Here is a 20,583-nt window from a genome sequence, read left to right as displayed (position 1 = left end):
AGCAGAGGAAATTCTGGTCCCTAAATGGTCGAGGACTGTCTTCCCTTTATTCTGAGCCATGAGGACTAGAACCTTGGTGGGGGTTTTTTAAGGGGGAGAGAGACCCACAAAACCCCTTGCTTGTTTCTCTGCATGCCGTATATTCTCGAAAACTTCCCGAGCCCCCCCCCCCATCAGGATCAGGCAATCGAGTTGGTCCAAGCCGTGACTCTGACAGCTTCAGGGGTCTCTTTGTGGGCCCACCGCCCAACGGGGCAGGGAACGAGGGGAGGGGGGAATAGTTCACCACTAACTGGTGTGAAAAAAGGGCCCCGCTGCGGGGCAGGAGTTAAGCCAGCCCACAAAAGTCTGATGTGGAAGGCTTGAACCCAGGGCTGGGGAGGGAGGGGTGGGCCGCCCCTGCAGAGTAAGGAAGTTCTCCCCCACTACTGCCCTAGCCAGGCCAGGTGCCCACCTTGCAAACAAGGTTAAGCTGAGCACCCTGCCAGGGATGGAGGAGTCCTGGTGTGGGGCCTTTTCTAGGCTGGGGGTGGGGGGTGGGGGTGGGTCTGCACGCTCCTTTCATCTCCCCCCCTTTCTCCTCCCCCCCCTCTCTGATCTCAGTGGAAAGTTTTTGCTACAGTGAAGGAGGGGAGCTGCAGGGGGAAAATGCCAGGGAGGCACCCACCAGGTTTGGCTCGGATGAGCCCCCTTAAAGCCAGGGGGGGCAAAGAGAGTGCCTCCCTGGAGGAAAAAAACACCTCATCTGGCCTACAGATGTTGCCCCCATGTGGTCTCCCCGTGGGTCCAGCTCCAGCTGGCCACCCTTACAGAGGAAGCAAACCTGCACGGGCAAAGAGTGAGCAGGGCTGTCTCCAAGGGATGATCAAAGAAGTCAAGAGGGCAGGCAATGGGCAATGAGGCAGCCGCTTGTCTCCTTCTGCCCCAGTTGCACCATTGGGTTGGGTTGAGTTGAGTTGGGTTGAGTTGAGTTGGATTTCATTGGGTTGGGTTAGGTTGAGTTGGATTTCATTGGGTTGGGTTGGGTTGGGTTGAGTTGGATTGCATTGGGTTGGGTTGGGTTGGATTGCATTAGGTTGGGTTGAGTTAGGTTGAATTGGGTTGGGTTGGATTGAGTTGGGTTGAGTTGGATTGGATTGGATTGGATTGGGTTGATTTGACTTGTGTTGGGTAGGGTTGTATTGGATTACCATAGATTTCATTGGATTGGGTTGGTCTGGGTTGAGTTGGATTGCATAGGATGATCTCGGTTGGGTTGAGTTGGATTGTGTTAGATTGTTTTGGATTGGGTTGGATTAGACTGGGCTGGTTTGGCTTGGTTTGGCTTGCATTGGGGTGAGTTGAGTTGGATCATGTTGTGTTGTGTTGTGTTGGAGTGGATTGTGTTGTGTCATGTTTTGTTGGCTGGATTTGATTTGGATTGGTCCAGCTGGATTAAATTGAATTGGATTGGACATGTTTGTCTGTCATGCATTGTGCCACGGACCTCTGCGTAGCCTTTAAATTGAGACATTAACTTGGTGAGAAATCACATAAAACAATACAATGTGCAAGCTCTACTGAAAATTAGTTGAGAGACGTCAGGTCAGTGTGTCATCAGGAGGCCCTTAAACTCCAATAAAGTTGGAGTGGTATATTTTGTGCTAAGTTGAAGGGCCCCCGCCTGCATCCCGTTTAGTTGGGAGTCTTCACCCATGACTCAAGGTTGACTGTAGAGCATTGTCTATTGATCTGGGCCACTTTCAGATGGGTGGACCAACTCCCAGAATCTATGAATGAAACACAGAATAATAGACTTGGAAGGGATATACTAGGAGTAGGCAACCTTGGCTCTTTTATGAGTCGTGGACTTCAACTCCCAGAATTCCTGAGCCAGCACTGGCTCAGGAATTCTGGGAGTTGAAGTCCACGACTCATAAAAGAGCCAAGGTTGCCTACCCCTGCCCTATACCCTTGAAGGCAAATGGTTGTCCAATCTCTTCTTGAAACACTGATGGAGCACCCACAACCTCTGAAGGCAAGCTACTCCATTGGTGGATTGTTCTGGCTGTCAGGAAATTTCCCTTTAGTTCTAGGTTGCTTCTCGGTTAGTTTCCACCTATTGCTTCTTGTCTAGCCTTGCAGTGTTTTGGAAAGTAGTTTGACCCCGCTCATCCTTGTAGGAGCCCCTCAAATATTGGAAGATTGCTATCGTGTCCTCCCCCCCCCCAGGCCTTCTTTCCACTAGACGAGAGATACCCGATTCCTGTATGTTTTAGTCTCCAGCGCCCTAATCAGTTTGTTGTTTGTGGTTCGTGGAGAATTCTGGGAATTAAAGTCCATCCCTCTGAAGCAGCGGTTCTCAACCTGTGGGTCGGGACCCCATTTGGGGTCAAACGACCATTTCACTGACGTCTCCAAACAACGCAGTCCACCATTTTTTCCCCCTTTTCCTTAGCTGTGCTACTCCCTTTTATTCTATTGGCTTTTGAAAGCCAATAGAATAGACTCTCTTGAATAAATTCTATTGGCTTTCCAAAGCCAATAGGAATTGTCCAGGCTGTCTCTGCCCTGCTGAGCCCACCAAAAGTCCCATTCTGCAAACGGTGCTGCACCAGTTGAGTAGTCCTCGACTTATGACTGGTTGAGTCGTCCTCAACTTACGACCGGTTGGGGGTCGCGACATTAAAAAGGTTGAGAACCACTGCTCTGAAGTGAGCAAGTTTGGAAAGGGCTGTTTAAAATAATGTCAGAGATGGAGACATGTCGTTTCCTTGACAGCGGCACAAAGGTTTTGTGTGTGTGTGTGTGTGTGGTTTTTTTTTTTTTGCCATTGATTTCTTCAAGAATGGTTTTATTTTTCATCTTCCAAGCCTACTCTATAGCCTTGGGAACATCCTGGTGGTTTCAGCTAGACTAAATAAAGTTTCCAAGGCCAGACAGGATTAGCCAATGCTTTATGGAGGAGGCCTCCCACAGATCCGCTGAAAAGCCTCTCAAATTTTACATTTAAGCTCCTCATGACACTTGCAAAAGCTATGACTCCCTCTAGGGCAGTGGTTCTCAACCTTTTTAATGCCGCGACCCCCAACCGGTCGTACGTCGAGGACTACTCAACCGGTCCTAAGTCGAGGACTACTCAACTGGTGCAGCACCGTTTGCAGAATGGGACTTTTGGCGGGCTCAGCAGGGCAGAGACAGCCTGGACCATTCCTATTGGCTTTGGAAAGCCAATAGAATTAGACTCTATTAAAGAGAGTCTAATTCTATTGGCTTTCAAAAGCCAATAGAATAAAAGGGAATAGCACAGCTAAGGAAAAGGGGGAAAAAAATGGCAGACTGCGTTGTTTGGCGACCCCCGTGAAATGGTCGTTCGACCCCAAATGGGGTCCCGACCCACAGGTTGAGAACCACTGCTCTAGGACGATTACCGTATTTTCCGGCGTATAAGACAACTTTCTAAAGCGCGGAAATCGACGCCGAAGTCGGCGGTCGTCTTATACGCCGGAAAATACGGTAAGTGTATCTCCCAACGAAATGGATTATGAATGTGATATGAATTATTCAATCCCTCGGTTCATTGCCTTTTAATTATCTTGTTATTTAATGAAATTTTAAGTCATAAGTATTTGTTCCTCTGCTCCATGGGGGGGGGGGAATGGCTTTCTTTTGTTCTCTCTCGGTGTCATTTATTTTTGCCCATAAGCCCCGTTCTGTCACTGGGTTTAATGTTCGATGGGAAAAAAACAAAACAAAACCATTTCTAATTTATTTATTTATTTAAAAAGGCCCATTTTGCAAAGTATGAAAAAGCTTCCCGAGTAGCCAGCAGGAGATTAAAAAGAAAAAGAAAAAAAGAAGCGGGGGGGGGGGGGAGAAAGCAAGCAAGGGTAGTACCAATAGTCATAGGCGCCTTGGGTGCAATCCCAAAACAACTGGAGCACCACTTGAACACCATTGGCATTGACAAATTCGCTATTAGTCAATTGCAAAAGGCGGCCTTATTAGGAACTGCTTCCATCCTGCGACGATATCTGTAATACCATCAAACATCCACATCTGCCTATCCCAGGTCCTGGGTAAGGACTCGATAGGCAGACAAAATGCCAAATCCAGTCTGAACATCTGGCTGACTGTGCGATGATCAATAATAATAATAATAATAATAATAATAATAATAATAATAATAAACCAGGCACCTCTTCCTCAGGAAGAACAAAACCCTCTAACTAAAGAAATAAAAGAATTGAAACAAAGAATAATTGAGCATCTAGAACAGCACAAAAACAACAGAATAAGGCTGCCTGCATTGAAGCTTGTTCCAAAGAAACAGCTAGCACAAGCATTAAAAGATGCAAATACTGCAATATCAAGTATAAGCACCAATTCACTGCAAGAAACAAACCAACTAATGTACAGCACAGCTGCAGTTATAACAGAATACCTGGGATGTAAAATCAACAAAAAAGAAAAACAAACAAACAGTGCACCACAAAAATGGAAGGTTAGACTAGAAAATAAGATCAGCAAGTTAAGATCACATGCAAGCAAGCTAGAACAGATGAAAGAAAAGAAGCTGAAGAACAAGAAGACCAAAGAATACCTAATCAAGAAATACCACTTAGAAACAAGGAAGATCAAGGAAGCACTGGAAATAATAAAGCAACAAATAACAGCTATAGCCAGGAAAATCAGTAGATATGAAGCTCGAATTGCAAACTATAGGCAGAACCTCCAATTTCAATCCAATCAGAAACGTTTCTACCAATCCATCAATGGAGAAACTGCAAGGAATCAGTCAGTACCTGACAAGGAAGAAACAGTGCAGTTCTGGAAGCAGATATGGGATAACCCAAAGAAATACAACAAGGATGCGGCTTGGTTAAAAGAGGTGGATGCAAATAAAACAGAAGTTGAAATGAAAGAACTAGTAATAACAACAAAAATGGTAGAAAAAAGAGCAAAGAAAATCAAAAATTGGTCAGCACCAGGTGAAGATGAACTGCATGGGTTTTGGTTGAAACATCTAACTGTTATACACCCACTCATTGCCAAGCAGTTCAACAATATACTACAAGGAGGAGAAATTGAAAAGTGGCTAACAACTGGGAAAACCTACCTAATAATGAAAAATCCAGCAAAAGGGGCAACACCAGGTAACTACAGGCCAATTACCTGCTTACCAACAACTTTCAAATTACTAACTGGTGTGGTAGCTGATGCAGTACAACAGCATCTAGTTGAAAACAATCTCTTTCCACCTGAGCAGAAAGGAAACCGCCCCAATAGCAGAGGAACAAAAGATCAACTCCTAATAGACAAAATGATCTTGGAAAACTGCAAGAGAAGGAAGACCAACCTGAATGTGGCATGGATTGACTACAAAAAGGCATTTGACTCTCTGCCACATGATTGGATAATCAAGTGCCTAGAAATAACAGGAGTAAGTAGAAACATCAGAAAATTTGTGCAAAAATCGATGGCACAATGGAAGACACAGTTGCAGATCAATGGTGAGAGGCTGGGAGAGGTTAATATCAAGAGAGGAATATTTCAAGGAGATTCATTATCACCATTACTATTTGTTATTGCACTGTTTCCTCTGTCAACAATACTGAATAACTCAGGACATGGCTATCAAACATCAAAAACATCTGCCAGACTATCCCACCTCCTTTACATGGATGATCTGAAGCTGTATGGAAAAACATCATCTGAAATAGAATCGCTGCTCAACACTGTCCGTATATATAGCCAAGATATTGTAATGGAGTTTGGCTTGGACAAATGTGCCACACTTACTATCAAACAAGGAAAAATAGTGAAAACTGAAGGAATCAAGATGCCCCATGAAAATAACATTAAGAGTCTGGACGAGGAAGAATACTACAAATACTTGGGTATCCTTCAAGCTGACAACATCAAGCACACTGAAGTCAAGAAAAAGATTAGAGGTGAATACATCAAGAGAGTGAAGAAGATCTTAAAATCCAAACTCAATGGAGGAAATACCATAAAGGCAATCAACACTTGGGCAATCCCAGTCATTAGGTACACAGCTGGAATAGTGGACTGGACTCAAGCAGAACTAAAAGCAATGGATAGGCAGACCAGAAAAATAATGACAATGAATCATGCCCTTCATCCACGCAGTGACATTGATAGACTTTATCTACCAAGGCAAATAGGTGGGCGTGGAATGCTACAAGTACATCAGATGGTTGAAGAAGAAAAAATGGCTTTGGAAGAATATCTGAAGAACAATGATGAAGATGCACTGAAATTAGTATATCAGGAAGGCTTACTAACTACTGGAGAGACCAAACTGGCCTACAAGAAAGACCAAATGAAGAACAGAATAGAGGCATGGGAAGACAAAGCACTACATGGCCAATACATGAAAAAAATAGCTGGGAAAGCAGATAATAATAAAACCTGGCAATGGCTAAGAGCAGGAAAATTGAAGAAAGAGACCGAGGGACTAATTCTGGCTGCACAAGACCAAGCCTTAAGGACAAATGCATACAAAGTCAAAATTGAGAAGACAGCAACAGACAGTAAGTGCCGCCTATGCAAAGAAGCTGAAGAAACAGTGGACCACTTGGTAAGCTGTTGCAAGAAGATTGCACAGACTGATTACAAGCAGCGGCATGACAAAGTAGCAACAATGGTGCATTGGAAGATCTGCAAAAAATATCATTTGCCTGTAAGCAAAAACTGGTGGGATCATAAAATAGAGAAAGTCATAGAAAATGATAAAATTAAACTGCTCTGGGACTTCAGAATTCAAACAGACAAGCACCTGCAACATAACACCCCAGACTTAACAATTGTCGATAAGAAAGACAAAAAAGTCTGGATAGTGGACGTGGCAGTGCCTGGAGACAGCAGAATAGAAGAGAAAGAACTGGAGAAGATAACAAAATACAAAGACCTACAAATAGAAATAGAAAGACTGTGGCAAAAGCAAGCAAGGGTAGTACCAATAGTCATAGGCTCCTTGGGTGCAATCCCAAAACAACTGGAGCACCACTTGAACACCATTGGCATTGACAAATTCGCTATTAGTCAATTGCAAAAGGCGGCCTTATTAGGAACTGCTTCCATCCTGCGACGATATCTGTAATACCATCAAACATCCACATCTGCCTATCCCAGGTCCTGGGTAAGGACTCGATAGGTAGACAAAATGCCAAATCCAGGCTGAACATCTGGCTGACTGTGCGATGAATGATAATAATAATAAAGTTGGAAGGGACCTTGGAGGTCATTGAGTCCAACCCCCTGCTCAGGCAGGAAACCCTACACCATTTCGGACAAATGGCTGTCCAGTCTCTTCTTAAAAACTTCCAGTGTTGGAGCATTCTCTGCTTCTGGAGGCAGGTTGTTCCACTGGTTAATTGTTCTAACTGTCAGGAAGTTTCTCTTTAGTTCTAGGTTGCTTCTCTCCTTGATTAGTTTCCATCCGTTCCTTTTTGTTCTGCCTTCAGGTGCTTTGGAGAATAGCTTGACTGCCTCTTCTTTGGGGCAGCCCCTGAGATACTGGAACACTGCTATGATGTCCCCCCTCGTCCTTCTCTTCATTAAATTAGACATCCCCAATTCCAGCAACCGTTCTTTTATGCTTTAGCCTCCAGTCCTCTAATCATCTTTGTTGCTCTTCCCTGTATTCTTTCTAGAGTCTCAACATCTGTTTTACATTGTAGTGACCAGAACTGTATGTAGCCCCCCCCCAAGCTGGGGCAGAATTTCCCAGAATTCCCCCTCCAGCACAGCTGGATACCCTCAATCTGGAAGAAAAGTCTTCATCCTGGTTCATCCAAGCCGGGGGTAAACAACATGGCAACTGCTTTAGAAAGAAGGTTGCAGTTTATGAAAGAGCCAGACCGAAAGATGGTTCTGGCAGGAAGGAGGAGAGAAAAAAGGGCTGAACACATGTAGGGAGTTGGTTTTTATACCCTCTGGAGCCTTTTGTTTGGAGTTGTTGCTGTGGCATGAACTTTGACCTGTCTGAGTGTGCCTTTCTGGTATTCTGATGGTGATGGGTCAGTCTTATTATGTCCAAAGGTCATATCCTGCTTCCCGGGGGCTGATGACTCTTAGAGTTAGAGTTTGGATGGGGTTTGTAGATTTTAGGTCTTTGTCTTCTTAATCTCCTAGCTCCCTGGATTTACATCTGCTTGGGGAAGGGAGACCTGGAGCTATTAAGAAAAACTGGGCATGCTTTCCTGCCTCTTCAAGATCCTTGGAGGAAATATATTTTTCTGCCCTTTTAATATTTCCTTCTCTGGGGGCTGACCAGCAGGGTAGAGATTAGAGATGGACAAATCCTGTTTCGGAGTCCAGGTGCTTTGTCAAAAGGGCAACTGGACTGTCTTGGTTTTTCCTGGAAGACGTTTCGCTTCTCAGCTAAGAAGCTTCTTCAGTTCTGACAATTCGGTTCTTCTGAAGAAGCTTCTTGGATGAGAAGCGAAACATTTTCAAGAAAAAAAAAATCAAGACGGTCCAGTTGCCCTTTTGAAAAAGCACTTTGGGGTTCCTTTTCCCAGGCTCTCTGCAAAAACTGACCAGGGTTGAAAGGCTGGGCATCCTTAGGGATTTAACTGGGTCTTCTGTGTCCCTTCGCATTTCGCAGAATGAATCCCAAACACGGCCCAACCATTGAGTAATTTTTAATTTGGGGATGGGGGAACGAGAGTATTACTATAAAACAAGGAGATGACTTTATTTTTCTGGTCAAAGAAGCAACTGGGGGGGGGGATCTTTGAAGCGCCATGATTTAGCAGCTGTGAGCCTTTCCGAGAAGCGCCTTGCTTCTCCGCCCACCCCATTCTGACAGATCCCAGAACTGGGCCAAGTTGGTGGCCTCTTTGGAGGGGACTTCCCCAGGAAGGTGGGAAAAATCCTCCTCGTTCCTCGAAGGCGCTCTTGCAGCCAGCCAGATCTGGAAGGCCTTGGGGGGGGGAATGTGTGTTTTTGGAGGTCCTTCGCAGAAAGAGGCTGGTTTGGCACCAGCAGATTGCAGAGGACTTGGCAGCAGCCAAGCCACATTGCCGGAGCCCGTCTGGATTCGCTCGAGGTCAGCTAACTGGGAGGCTTGGAGCAAAGCAGCTTCTCTCCTTGTCTTCTCTTCCCGGCTGATGCCTCCATCCTCCCAACCTCTGGCCGGCTTTGCCCACCGGTTCTCTGCATCGGGGCTCCCTCGCTTCTCCGAAGGCTCTCGCAAGCTTGCGAGGAAGGGAGAGTGTTTTCCCGTCTCCATCTTCTCTCCTCTCCAGATGTCCTTTCTCTGTCTCCTTCGCAAAGCTTTCTCCCCCAAAGGTGCTTTTTTTTTCCCCTCCAAAAAGCAACTGGACTTTCTTTCTTTCTTTCTTTCTTTCTTTCTTTCTTTCTTTCTTTCTTTCTTTCCTTCCTTCATTTCCTTCCTTCCTTCCTTCCTTCTTTCTTTCTTTCTTTCTCTCTCTCTCTCTCTTCCTTCCTTCCTTCCTTCCTTTCTTTTGTTCTTTCCTTTCTTCCTTTCCTTCTTTCTTTCTTTCTTTCTTTCTCTCTCTCTCCCTTCCTTCTTTCTTTCTTTCTTTCTTTCTTTCTTTCTTTCTTTCTTTCTTTCTTCTTTCTTTCCTTCCTTCCTTCCTTCTTTCTTTCCTTCTTTCTTTCTTTCCTTCCTTCCTTCCTTCTTTCCTTCCTTCCTTCCTTCCTTCCTTCTTTCCTTCCTTCCTTCCTTCCTTCCTTCCTTCCTTCCTTCTTTCTTTCTTTTTTTCTTTTCTTTCTTTCTTTTCTTTCCTTCCTTCCTTCCTTCCTTCCTTCCTTCCTTCCTTCCTTCCTTCCTTCCTTCCTTCCTTCCTTTCTACCAAGTTTCTTGTTCAGAACTGAAGAAGCAACATGTCTTCAAAGAAAAGAAAGCCAAGAAAGTCCAGTTGCCTTTGGGGAGGGGGGAAGCACCTTCGGGACAACCGTGGCCTGGATGACTGAGACTCTCCATAGAGACAGATCTGCTGATTTCTAGTTACAGTTTTTAAGGTATTTCAATATCCGCAAGAGGGCCGAATATCTGTCACTTGGGTGTCAGATGAGGATGGAGGTTCCTTCTCCGAGCTTGTGGGTCGGTTTCCGAATGTTTCGTTATCAAGCTGGGTAACATCTTCAGCGGAGTTGAGGGGAGGTCTGTGTTTTTCTGCTTAGAAGGGCTTCAGGTGTGGGTGTGTTGAGTGAGGGTCTTGTGAAGGGTCAGGTGTGAGTCATCAATGAGAGGCTTGTGGCGGGTCTTGTACTGGGGAGGTTACATCAGGTCAATGGACAGCCCTTTGTCTGAAATGGTATAGAATTTCCTGCCTAGCAGGGGGTTGGACTAGAAGACCTCCAAGGTCCCTTCCAGCTCTGTTATTCTCCTCCTCCTCCCCCTCCTCCTCCTCCTCCTCCTTTCTGTTCTGTTCTATTCTATTCTGTATTCTGTTCTGTTCTATATTCTGTTCGAATTCTGAATTCTAAATTCTATTCTATTCTTCTCTATTCTGTATTCTACTCTATTCTGTATTCTACTCTATTCTATATTCTGTTCTGTTCTATATTCTGTTTGAATTCATTCCATTCCATTCCATTCTATTCTATTCTATTCCTTTTTCTATTCTATTCTATTCTATTCTATTCTATTCTATTCTATTCCTTTTTCTATTCTATTCCTTATTCTATTCTATTCTATTCTATTCCTTTTTCTTTTCTTTTCTTTTCTATTCTATTCCTTATTCTATTCTATTCTATTCTATTCTATTCTATTCTATTCTATTCTATTCTATTCCTTTTTCTATTCTATTCCTTATTCTATTCTATTCTATTCCTTTTTCTTTTCTATTCTATTCTATTCTATTCTATTCTATTTCAATGTATTTATTATTCCAGCTTGAACCTCACTCCCATCAGAGTGATTCTTACTGGTTAGCAACAATCCCCTATGGAGGAAAGGAAAGGAAATGTAATATAATCAAAGGGAAGCTATTATACCCCATCTAATATGACCCTTTCTGGAGGATGTATGATCCTCCGTTCTCCTCGAAACTATCCTAAAAAGCTACATTTTTACAGTTCTTCAATGAGCGGGATCTGGAGGGACCAGTTCTGCCATGGGAGGGGGATACCACCAAGGAGGCTGTGCTAAGGGATCCCGTTCCCACTCAGGACATTTTGTCCCACTCATCTTGGCCGATGGGCGTCATGGCTAGTCTTGGAAATGATAATGATAATAATAATAAAGTTGGAAGGGACCCTGGAGGTCATCTAGTCCAACCCCCTGCTCAGGCAGGAAACCCTATACCATTTCGGACAAATGGCTGTCCAGTCTCTTCTTAAAAACTTCCAGTGTTGGAGCATTCACCACTTCTGGAGGCAGGTGGTTCCACTGGTTAATTGTTTGTAACGATGCTAAGAAAAAGACTCAGGCATGTCTTGGGCAGAGGTTTGAAGCTGCATGACACAGCTTCACACAGCTTCTCCAACTCTGAGTTTATTGTTTCTTATATACTTTTTACATACATAGGCTTTACCATTAACTGCTGACATTTTACATTTAGAACTTTAATCTTTAGCTGTTGACATAAAGTAATTGAAAAATTCCTTCATATAAGCAATTATTTTCTAGTAACACATTACCTGTTGAGAGCAGGTAAAACAAATACAGGTAAATTAGAAAAGGAGAAAGAACTGATAAAGACAAGAAGAGATAAAGACAGGAAGAGATAAGGGGGAACTTATTATTTAGGTAGGTAAGATATTAAGTCAAAAGGGGGTGATCTTTTGGCTGCTTCCTTGGGACAAAGGGTATCAAAAGGTTATGAGGTTTGTGGGGGGCAATGCATGGCAGTTTGCTGCACGTGCAAATTCCTCCACAGTTGTTCAAACTGTCAGGAAGTTTCTCCTTAGTTCTAGGTTTCTTCTCTCCTTGATTAGTTTCCACCCGTTGCTTCTTGTTCTGCCTTCAGGGGCTTTGGAGAATAGCTTGACTCCCTCTTCTTTGGGGCAACCCCTGGCAGATGTCTCCAGGCTGCTGAAGAAAAAATCCTGGCAGAGGCTGGACCTGGCAGATGTTTGGTGCCAACTGAAGACCTGTGTTGGCCAGGAGAGAAAAATTCTTTTCCTTCAGACTTGTTCCAGCCGAGGGCCTCGGGGGCAGAAAAACAGCTGCTTCAGCCTCATTACTGTCAAACAGACTCAGACTTGCCAAAAACGAATCCCTTCTTTGAAGTAATAGGAAATACTTGTAGCTTTGGGGTTTCAGATTTTGGCTGTGGTTCGTTCTCCGAGCTCGTTTTAATATAATTCCTGAACGTTTCGTTACCAAATTGGGAAGATCATCAGCAGGTGAGGGTGTTACCTAGTTTGGTAACAAAACATTCAGGAATTATATTAAAACAAGCTCGGAGGACGAACCCCAGCCCAAAAATGAATCATTTCTCTCTCTGGAGTCTCCCCTTTGAGGTGTTCTGGTAAAATAACAAAGGACGGGGTGGGCATATTCTGCAGGAGACCCTAAAGAAGTCCTAGTGGACGATCCCTTGATCGTGAGCCAGCCGTGTGCTGCCACCGCCATAAAAGCTAATACAATCCTGGTGTCAAAAGAACTTCGAGGCGTTGTTTACCTTAAAGAATCTTTTATTCGGGAAACAAAGTATCGGCACTACATAATCAAAGCCAAAAACTAAATTCCTCTCCTCTGGATACAAAGTAACAAAGCACAATTCCCTCCTCCAATAAACAGTTATAAATCACATTGCCCAATCAGCTTGAAGCGCAGGTTTCCCCCCCCCCCCAGCTCTCCAGACAGCCCAAACACTATCAGCTCTGGGCCCGATGTCCTTGGGTTCCCACGGCTGAGCTATTATTGTTATGACTAGCTGGACTCTCATCCCCATTCCCCCTCCCAGCAGCAACTAACTCTAAAAGCAATAGAGAAAATGGCTGCATTTCCATCTGTTTTCAAAGCAAGAGCATCCGATGTTAGCAGTGTTGACACCTGGGCTGTATAAACAAAGGCACAGAATCAAAATCCCTTGATCAAGTACCACTTTATAAAACCTTAGTAAGGCCACGCCTGGAATACTGCAGCCAATTTTGGTCACCATATCACAAAAAAAGATGTTGAGAGTTTGGAAAGAATTCAGAGAAGAGCAACTGTGATGATCAAAGGAGACTGGAGACAAAAACATACGAAGAACGGCTGCGGGACTTGGCTTTGGCCAGTCTAGAGAAAAGAAGAAATAGGGGAGACAGGATAGCAAGATTCCAGTATTTGAGGGGTTGCCATAAAGAGGAGGGGGTCAAACTATTGTCCAAAGCACCAGAGGGCAGAACAAGAAACAATGTTTGGAACCTGATCAAAGAGAGAAGCAACCTGGAATTAAGGAGAAACTTCCTAACAGTGAGAACAAGTAATCAGTGGAACAGCTTGCCACCAGAAATCATGGGCACTCCATCACTGGAGGTTTTTAAGAACAGACTAGACCAGGGCTTTTCAACCAGTGGTACGGGTATCACCTGTGGTACATTGGCACCTGGCAGGTGGTACGCGACCATCCTAGAAAAGGGGTAGCGGGGGAGGGGAATGAGCTGAACCGGTGGCAACACCACACAAGCCTGAGCAAGAGACGGCTGCAGGACTGTCAGGGCTCAGCGGAAGCGCCAGGATCAGTGCCGCTTTCCAGCTGATCGGCGCTTCTTTGGGGCTGTCAGGACTCAGCGGAAGTGCCAGGATCAGCGCCAGGCTCCAGCTGGAGCTCAGCGCTGATCCTGGGGCTTCTGCTGAGCCCAGAAGAAGCACCGATCAGCTGGAATGTTGCAGCCTCTCCAGGGTCTTGTGATTTACATTCAGATGCTTGGCAACCGATTCATATTTATGACGGTCACAGTGTCCCAGGGTCAGGTGAAGTGACCAAAACCTGCTGCAACCATCCAGCAGACGGGGGGAATAAAAAAACAAACAACCCCCCCACCCCATCCCCACTATCAATCCTCAACAGAAATGCTCACAACAATGAAAACCTCGGACAGGAGGAAGAGCGCCATTGGGCTGGCAGGCAGGTGTCTTGCTCGGCTGTGGCTTGGGGGGCACTTTTTTCAGTGCCATTGTAACTTCAAACAGTCATTAAGCGAACTGTTGTAAGTTGAGGACTACCTGCACTTTATCACTTTTTTCCTTTTTCTTTTTTGGTCATCACATTTTTGACACCTTGCTAGGCGACTGGTGGTACTCAGATGTTGCCGTGTCCTAAAAGTGGTACAGTGGATGAAAAGGTTGAAGAGCCTTGGCCTAGACAGTCACTTGTCTGAGATGGTCTAGGGTCTCCTGCTTGAGCAGGGGGCTGGACTAGAAGACCTCCAAGGTCCCTTCCAGCTCTATTCTATTCTTTACTTTCAGCCCGAAAGTTCTCAAGGCCCACCTTTAATCCAAATCGGCCTTTCTCCACCTTGAAGATGGTTGGACTACAACTCCCAGAATTCCATTCTGGAGTTGCTTAATTCAAACAGGCATCCATTGAAATCTGCTTTTCTGGTTGACCCCCTCAAGCATCATTTTTGCTAACAAAGACTGCAGATGTCCCCATCCATGGAAGGAGAGGGTGGGGTGTCCACAGAGTTGTCCCGTGAAAATGGGCAAGGCTTTGAGTAAATCAGTGTTTCTCGACCTTGACCATTTTAAGGCATGTGGACTTCAACTCCCAGAATTCCACAGCCAGCATTGCTGGCTGTGGAATTCTGGGAGTTGAAGTCCACATGCCTTAAAATGGTCAAGGTTGAGAAACACTGGAATAGACGGCCATGGCTGCCATCGTGACTTACTCCTCGACGTACGACCACAATTGAGCTCAAAATTCCTCTCGCTAGGCGAGACAGTTCTTCCGTGAGTTTTGCCCCACTTTACGACCTGTCTTGCCACAGTTAGAATAGAACAGAAGGGACCCTGGAGGTCTTCTAGTCCAGCCCCCTGTTGAGGGAATCGCTGCAGTTGTCAAGTCAGTAACACGGTCGATGAGTGAACCCCAGCTTCCCCGTGGACTTTGCGGGTTAGAAGGTCGCAAAAGGGCATCACGTGACCCAGGGACACGGCAACCGTCGTACGTCCATGCCTGTTTCCGAATTTTGATCCCGTGACTGCAATGGTCGAAAGTGTGAAAAACGGGCATAAGTCGCGCTTTTTTTTTTTTTTTTTTTGTCAGTACCGTTGTAACTTCGAAAGATCCCTAAACCGACTTTTGTTAGTCGAGGATTACCGGTATAAATTTTAAATGTAATTGTGAAGTAAATCCGCGGGCAAAAACGACGGATCTCTTTTAATAATAATAATAATGATGATAAAGTTGGAAGGGACCTTGGAGGTCATCTAGTTTAACCCCCTGCTCAGGCAGGAAACCCTATTGCAGTGGTTCTCAACCTGTGGGTCGGGACCCCATTTGGGGTCGAACGACCATTTCACGGAGGTCGCCAAACAACGCAGTCCGCCATTTTTTCCCCCTTTTCCTTAGCTGTGCTACTCCCTTTTATTCTATTGGCTTTTGAATACTTAAAAACTTCCAGTGTTGGAGCATTCACAGCTTCTGGAGGCAGGTGGTTCCACTGGTTAATTGTTCCCACAGTCAGGAAGTTTCTCCTTAGTTCTGGGTTGCTTCTCTCCTTGATTAGTTTCCATCCGTTGCTTCTTGTCCTGCCTTCTGGTGCTTTGGAGAATAGCTTGACTCCCTCTTCTTTGGGGCAGCCCCTGAGATACTGGAACACTGCTCTCATGTCCCCCTCATCCTTCTCTTCATTAAACTAGACATCCCCAATTCCAGCAACCATTCCTTGTATGTTTTAACCTCCAGTCCTCCCCTGAACATCTTTGTTGCTCTTCTCTGCACTCTTTCCAGAGTCTCAACATCTTTTTTACATCGCGGTGACCAAAACTGGATGCAGTATTCCAAGAGTGGCCTTACCAAGGCCTTGTAAAGTGGTATTAACACTTCACGTGATCTTGATTCTCTCCCTCTGTTAGTGCAGCCTAGCACTGTGTTGGCCTTTTTGGCAGCTGCAGCACACGGCTGGCGAGGGTCTCTTTTCGAATCTTGGAAGCAGAATCTTTGGCTTAACCTGCCGGTTGCATTTCTATTTCAGACCCAACGTCTGCGGATCCCGATACCATTCCTACTGCTGTCCGGGCTGGAAAACTCTCCCTGGGGGGAACCAGTGCATCGTCCGTGAGTATAAATGGGGAGGGGGGGGTTTCATCTCTCCTCTGGAAGATCCTCTCCTGATGCGGCGTATATATATATATATATATATATATATATATATATATATATATATATATATATATATATATATGGGTAGAAATATCCACCAGGTCAAAGCAGATGAGAACCACGTTTTGCTGTCTTAAAACCTAAGAGGTGATCCAGGGGTCCCTTGTCCACCCTTGTGCTAGTTTGATCTCGTGGTTAAGGCACCAGGTCAGAAAGTGGGAGACGGAGAATTCTAGTCCCACCTGAGGCAGGACAGCCAGCCGGGTGACTTTGGGCCGGTTGCTCTCTCAGTCCAACCCACCTCACAGGGTCGTTGTGGTGGGGAAAGGGGGTGTCACCTGGCGTTAATTGCAGAAATAATAAAGGTGGGATTCAACTAAAGAAAAGAGGAGAGCAGAGCAAAGCAAAGCAAAGCGAAAGGGAGGAAGGAGAAATGAAATGAGGAAAGGAAAAGATGAAAGGAGAAAGGAAAGGAAAGAAGGAAAGGAAAGAAGGAAAGGAAAGGAAAGGAAAGGAAAGAAGGAAAGCAAAGCAAAGCGGAAGGGAGGAAGAAGAAATGAAATGAGGAAAGAAGGAAAAGGGGAAAGGAAAGGAAAGGAAAGGAAAGAAGGAAAGGAAAGGAAAGGAAGAGAGAAGGATGGATGGGATGGGATGGAAGATGGAGAAGATGAGAGGAAAGGAAAGGAAAGAAGGAAAGGAAAGGAAAGGAAAGGAAAGGAAAGGAAGAGAGAAGGATGGATGGGATGGGATGGAAGATGGAGAAGAGGAGAGAAAAGGAAAGGAAAGGAAGAGAGAAGGGATGGATGGGATGGGATGGAAGATGGAGAAGATGAGAGGAAAGGAAAGGAAAGAAGGAAAGGAAAGGAAAGGAAAGGAAGAGAGAAGGGATGGATGGGATGGGATGGAAGATGGAGAAGATGAGAGGAAAGGAAAGGAAAGGAAAGGAAGAGAAGGGATGGGATGGAAGATGGAGAAGAGAAAAGGAGAGGAAAGGAAAGGAAGAGAGAAGGGATGGAAGGGATGGGATGGAAGATGGAGAAGATGAGAGGAAAGGAAAGGAAAGAAGGAAAGGAAAGGAAAGGAAGAGAGAAGGGATGGGATGGAAGATGGAGAAGAGGAGAGGAGAGGAGAGGAGAGGAAAAGAAAGGACAGGACAGGACCCGGGCGTTTGCAGAGTGCTTTCCCACTCTCCCCGGAACGACCGTGCGGATGGACCAGTGGCCGTTCCGCGGAGTTGTGGGGAAAGGAGCCGTTTGGGAACACCGCACCTTCAACGGGAGACGACGTTGCCTCCTCCATCTTCAACCATCCCAGACTGGCCTGCGTGCCAGCCGGGCTTCCTCTCGCACCCAAGCCCAGCCTTTGCTCCGAGGGGGAAGCTCCGGGATGGGACCATCTCGAACCCACCCACCCCCCACATTTCCCACCACCTGGGCACTCAAGTCCGTCTCCTTTGCCGACAGCCATTTGCCGGAACTCCTGCGGCGACGGCTTCTGTTCGCGGCCGAACATGTGCACCTGTTCCAGTGGGCAGCTCTCGCCCAACTGCGGCGCTCTAGGAGGTGAGAAAAAGGCCTGCTTGCTTTTGTGGTTTTGTGTGTTTGTGTGTTTGTGCGTGCGTGCCTGACAGGGCCTGTCAATCTTCCGTCCATCTTCGGGACATCTGCTGTCGCTTGCATCCTTCCTTAGCTCGTTCCAGGAAAGTCAAAATGCAAAACACCCAAATATTGAAAACACGCGCAAAAAAAAAAAAAGAGGGGAAAAGAACCACACAACAAACAAAACATGTCCTATTACTATTGGTTTATACACCATTGATTTCTTCCCCCACAGTTGCTCCACTTCCAATTTGTAAATCACGATATTTCATTATTTTTTTCCTAGCTGTTTCTCTTCCACTCGTGCATCACCGGGTATGACGTTATAAAGGAAGCAGACTTTTTTTCCCCTTGTCTGCAATATTATTATTGTTATTATGGATCATCGCACAGTCAGCCAGATGTTCAGACTGGATTTGGCATTTTGTCTACCTATCGAGTCCTTACCCAGGACCTGGGATAGGCAGATGTGGATGTTTGATGGTATTACAGATATCGTCGCAGGATGGAAGCAGTTCCTAGTAAGGCCGCCTTTTGCAATTGACTAATAGCGAATTTGTCAATGCCAATGGTGTTCAAGTGGTGCTCCAGTTGTTTTGGGATTGCACCCAAGGAGCCTATGACTATTGGTACTACCCTTGCTTGCTTTTGCCACAGTCTTTCTATTTCTATTTGTAGGTCTTTGTATTTTGTTATCTTCTCCAGTTCTTTCTCGTCTATTCTGCTGTCTCCAGGCACTGCCACGTCCACTATCCAGACTTTTTTGTCTTTCTTATCAACAAGTGTTAAGTCTGGGGTGTTGTGTTGCAGGTGCTTGTCTGTTTGAATTCTGAAGTCCCAGAGCAGTTTAACTTTATCATTTTCTATGACTTTCTCTATTTTATGACCCCAGTCATAGAAAATGATAAAATTAAACTGCTCTGGGACTTCAGAATTCAAACAGACAAGCACCTGCAACATAACTACTACTACTACTACTACTACTACTACTACTACTACTACTATTATTATTTAAATTTGTTTGCCACCTGTCTCACCACAAATCCCTAAATATTACCCATAATAATAGACTCTTTGGATACTTTCCCCCGAAACATCTGGAGCACTGAACACTCTCGGGCATTGACCGATTCCCCATCTGGTCAATTGCAGAAGGCAGCTTGACTCAGATCAGCTGACATCCTGCCATGGGACTCTTTAAGTACCATCCAGCATTCGCATCTGTTTATCCCAGGTCCTTGGGAAGGAGGTGGGTAACAAAATGCCAAATCTAGCCTGAACATCTGGCTGGACGGTGCAAAACCAATCGTCATTCTAACCATCTCCTAATATGGTCTGCTGGGTGCCTCTTTTCTTTCAGGATGTGCCTCTCTCTGAACAGATTATTGGGGGGGGGATTCTGATTTTCTTTTTTAAAGCAATTGCTAAATGACACACACACAGAGAGAGAGAGAGAGAGAGAGAGAGAGAGAGAGAGAGAGAGAGAGAGATTCAGCTGCATTTTCACTAAAATTTCAAGCAAGTTGCTTCAACTTGCAGCTCATAAATGTCTTGGGAACGGGAAGGACTGGAAAACAAGTCCTCCCCTGAATTGAATACATCAAGATCTGGGTTTCCCCCCCCCCTTAATCCTGGCTGCAGGGAGGGGGGCAGTGGGGCTGGGGAGGGGGGCGGCCTCCCTGCCCCCTTCCCACTGGTCTCTTCCACGGGGCTGGCTCGGCTGCAGATGCCAGATGTTTGCAATCTTCCAGCAATGCCAGGAATTTGAGCCGGGGAAGGGGCTGGGGGCTGGGGAGGGGGGGGCTGCATTCCATAGGGTCCTCGGCTGGGTGGCTGGGAGGGAGGGGAACTGAAAGAAGCCGTGGACGGAAGCCATGAGACCCAGGGCAGGCAGACCCCGGCAGGGCCGAAACCAGCTCGCTTTGGGGGCCTGAGCTGACCCAGAGCATCTTGGGAGCTGCAGGAGCAGCGTGAGAAAAGGGGTTGGGGGGCTGCCCCCTCCCCTTTTGCTGGGAAACCGAGACCCTCCTCAAATGGAGTTTCCATTCCTGGCCACCAGTCACCAACGAGAAGCAATTATGGACAGGTGGATTTAATAACATTCCTGGGGAGCTAGCTTCCTGGTTGTGGAAAGATACAGACACACAAAGACACACACACACATACAGATAGACACACACACACACACACACAGAGAGAGAGATAGGTGCACACAGATAGAGACCCACACCCAGAGAGACACAGACACACACACCCCTAGACACACACATACATACTGAGATGGATACACACATAGAGATAGACACAAGAGAGACACACACACAAAGACACACACACAAAGATAGACACAGACACACACACACAAATAGAGACACAGAGAGAGACACAGACACACACACACATACAGATAGACACACACAGATAGACACACAGAGAGAGATAGGTGCACACAGATAGAGGCCCACACACAGAGAGACACAGACACACACACCCCTAGACACACACATACATACTGAGATGGATACACACATAGAGATAGACACAAGAGAGACACACACACAGAGACACACACACAAAGATAGACACAGACACACACACACAAATAGAGACACAGAGAGAGACACACAGACACACACACACATACAGATAGACACACACAGATAGACACACAGAGAGAGATAGGTGCACACAGATAGAGACCCACACACAGAGAGACACAGACACACACACACACCCCTAGACACACA

At 45.7% G+C, this 20,583-nt stretch overlaps 1 protein-coding gene across 1 annotated transcript in view; it reads left to right on the top strand.

Annotated features, from left to right (window-relative positions):
• Positions 1-17,748: 17,748 nt before the first annotated feature.
• FBN3 (fibrillin 3) overlaps positions 17,749-20,583 on the top strand; it is a 169,788-nt gene continuing 166,953 nt past the window's right edge. Inside the window, 1 exon segment of the mRNA XM_039324520.1 lies at positions 17,749-17,788. Coding sequence (XP_039180454.1) covers positions 17,749-17,788 — 40 coding nt within the window.

The sequence above is a fragment of the Crotalus tigris genome, unplaced genomic scaffold, assembly GCF_016545835.1.
Source record: "Crotalus tigris isolate CLP2741 ecotype Arizona unplaced genomic scaffold, ASM1654583v1 scf7180000024302.2721777, whole genome shotgun sequence".
In the NCBI taxonomy this organism is placed as follows: Eukaryota; Metazoa; Chordata; class Lepidosauria; order Squamata; family Viperidae; genus Crotalus; species Crotalus tigris.
Note: the sequence above shows the minus strand (reverse complement) of the source record. Positions and strands in the feature narration are given on the sequence as shown.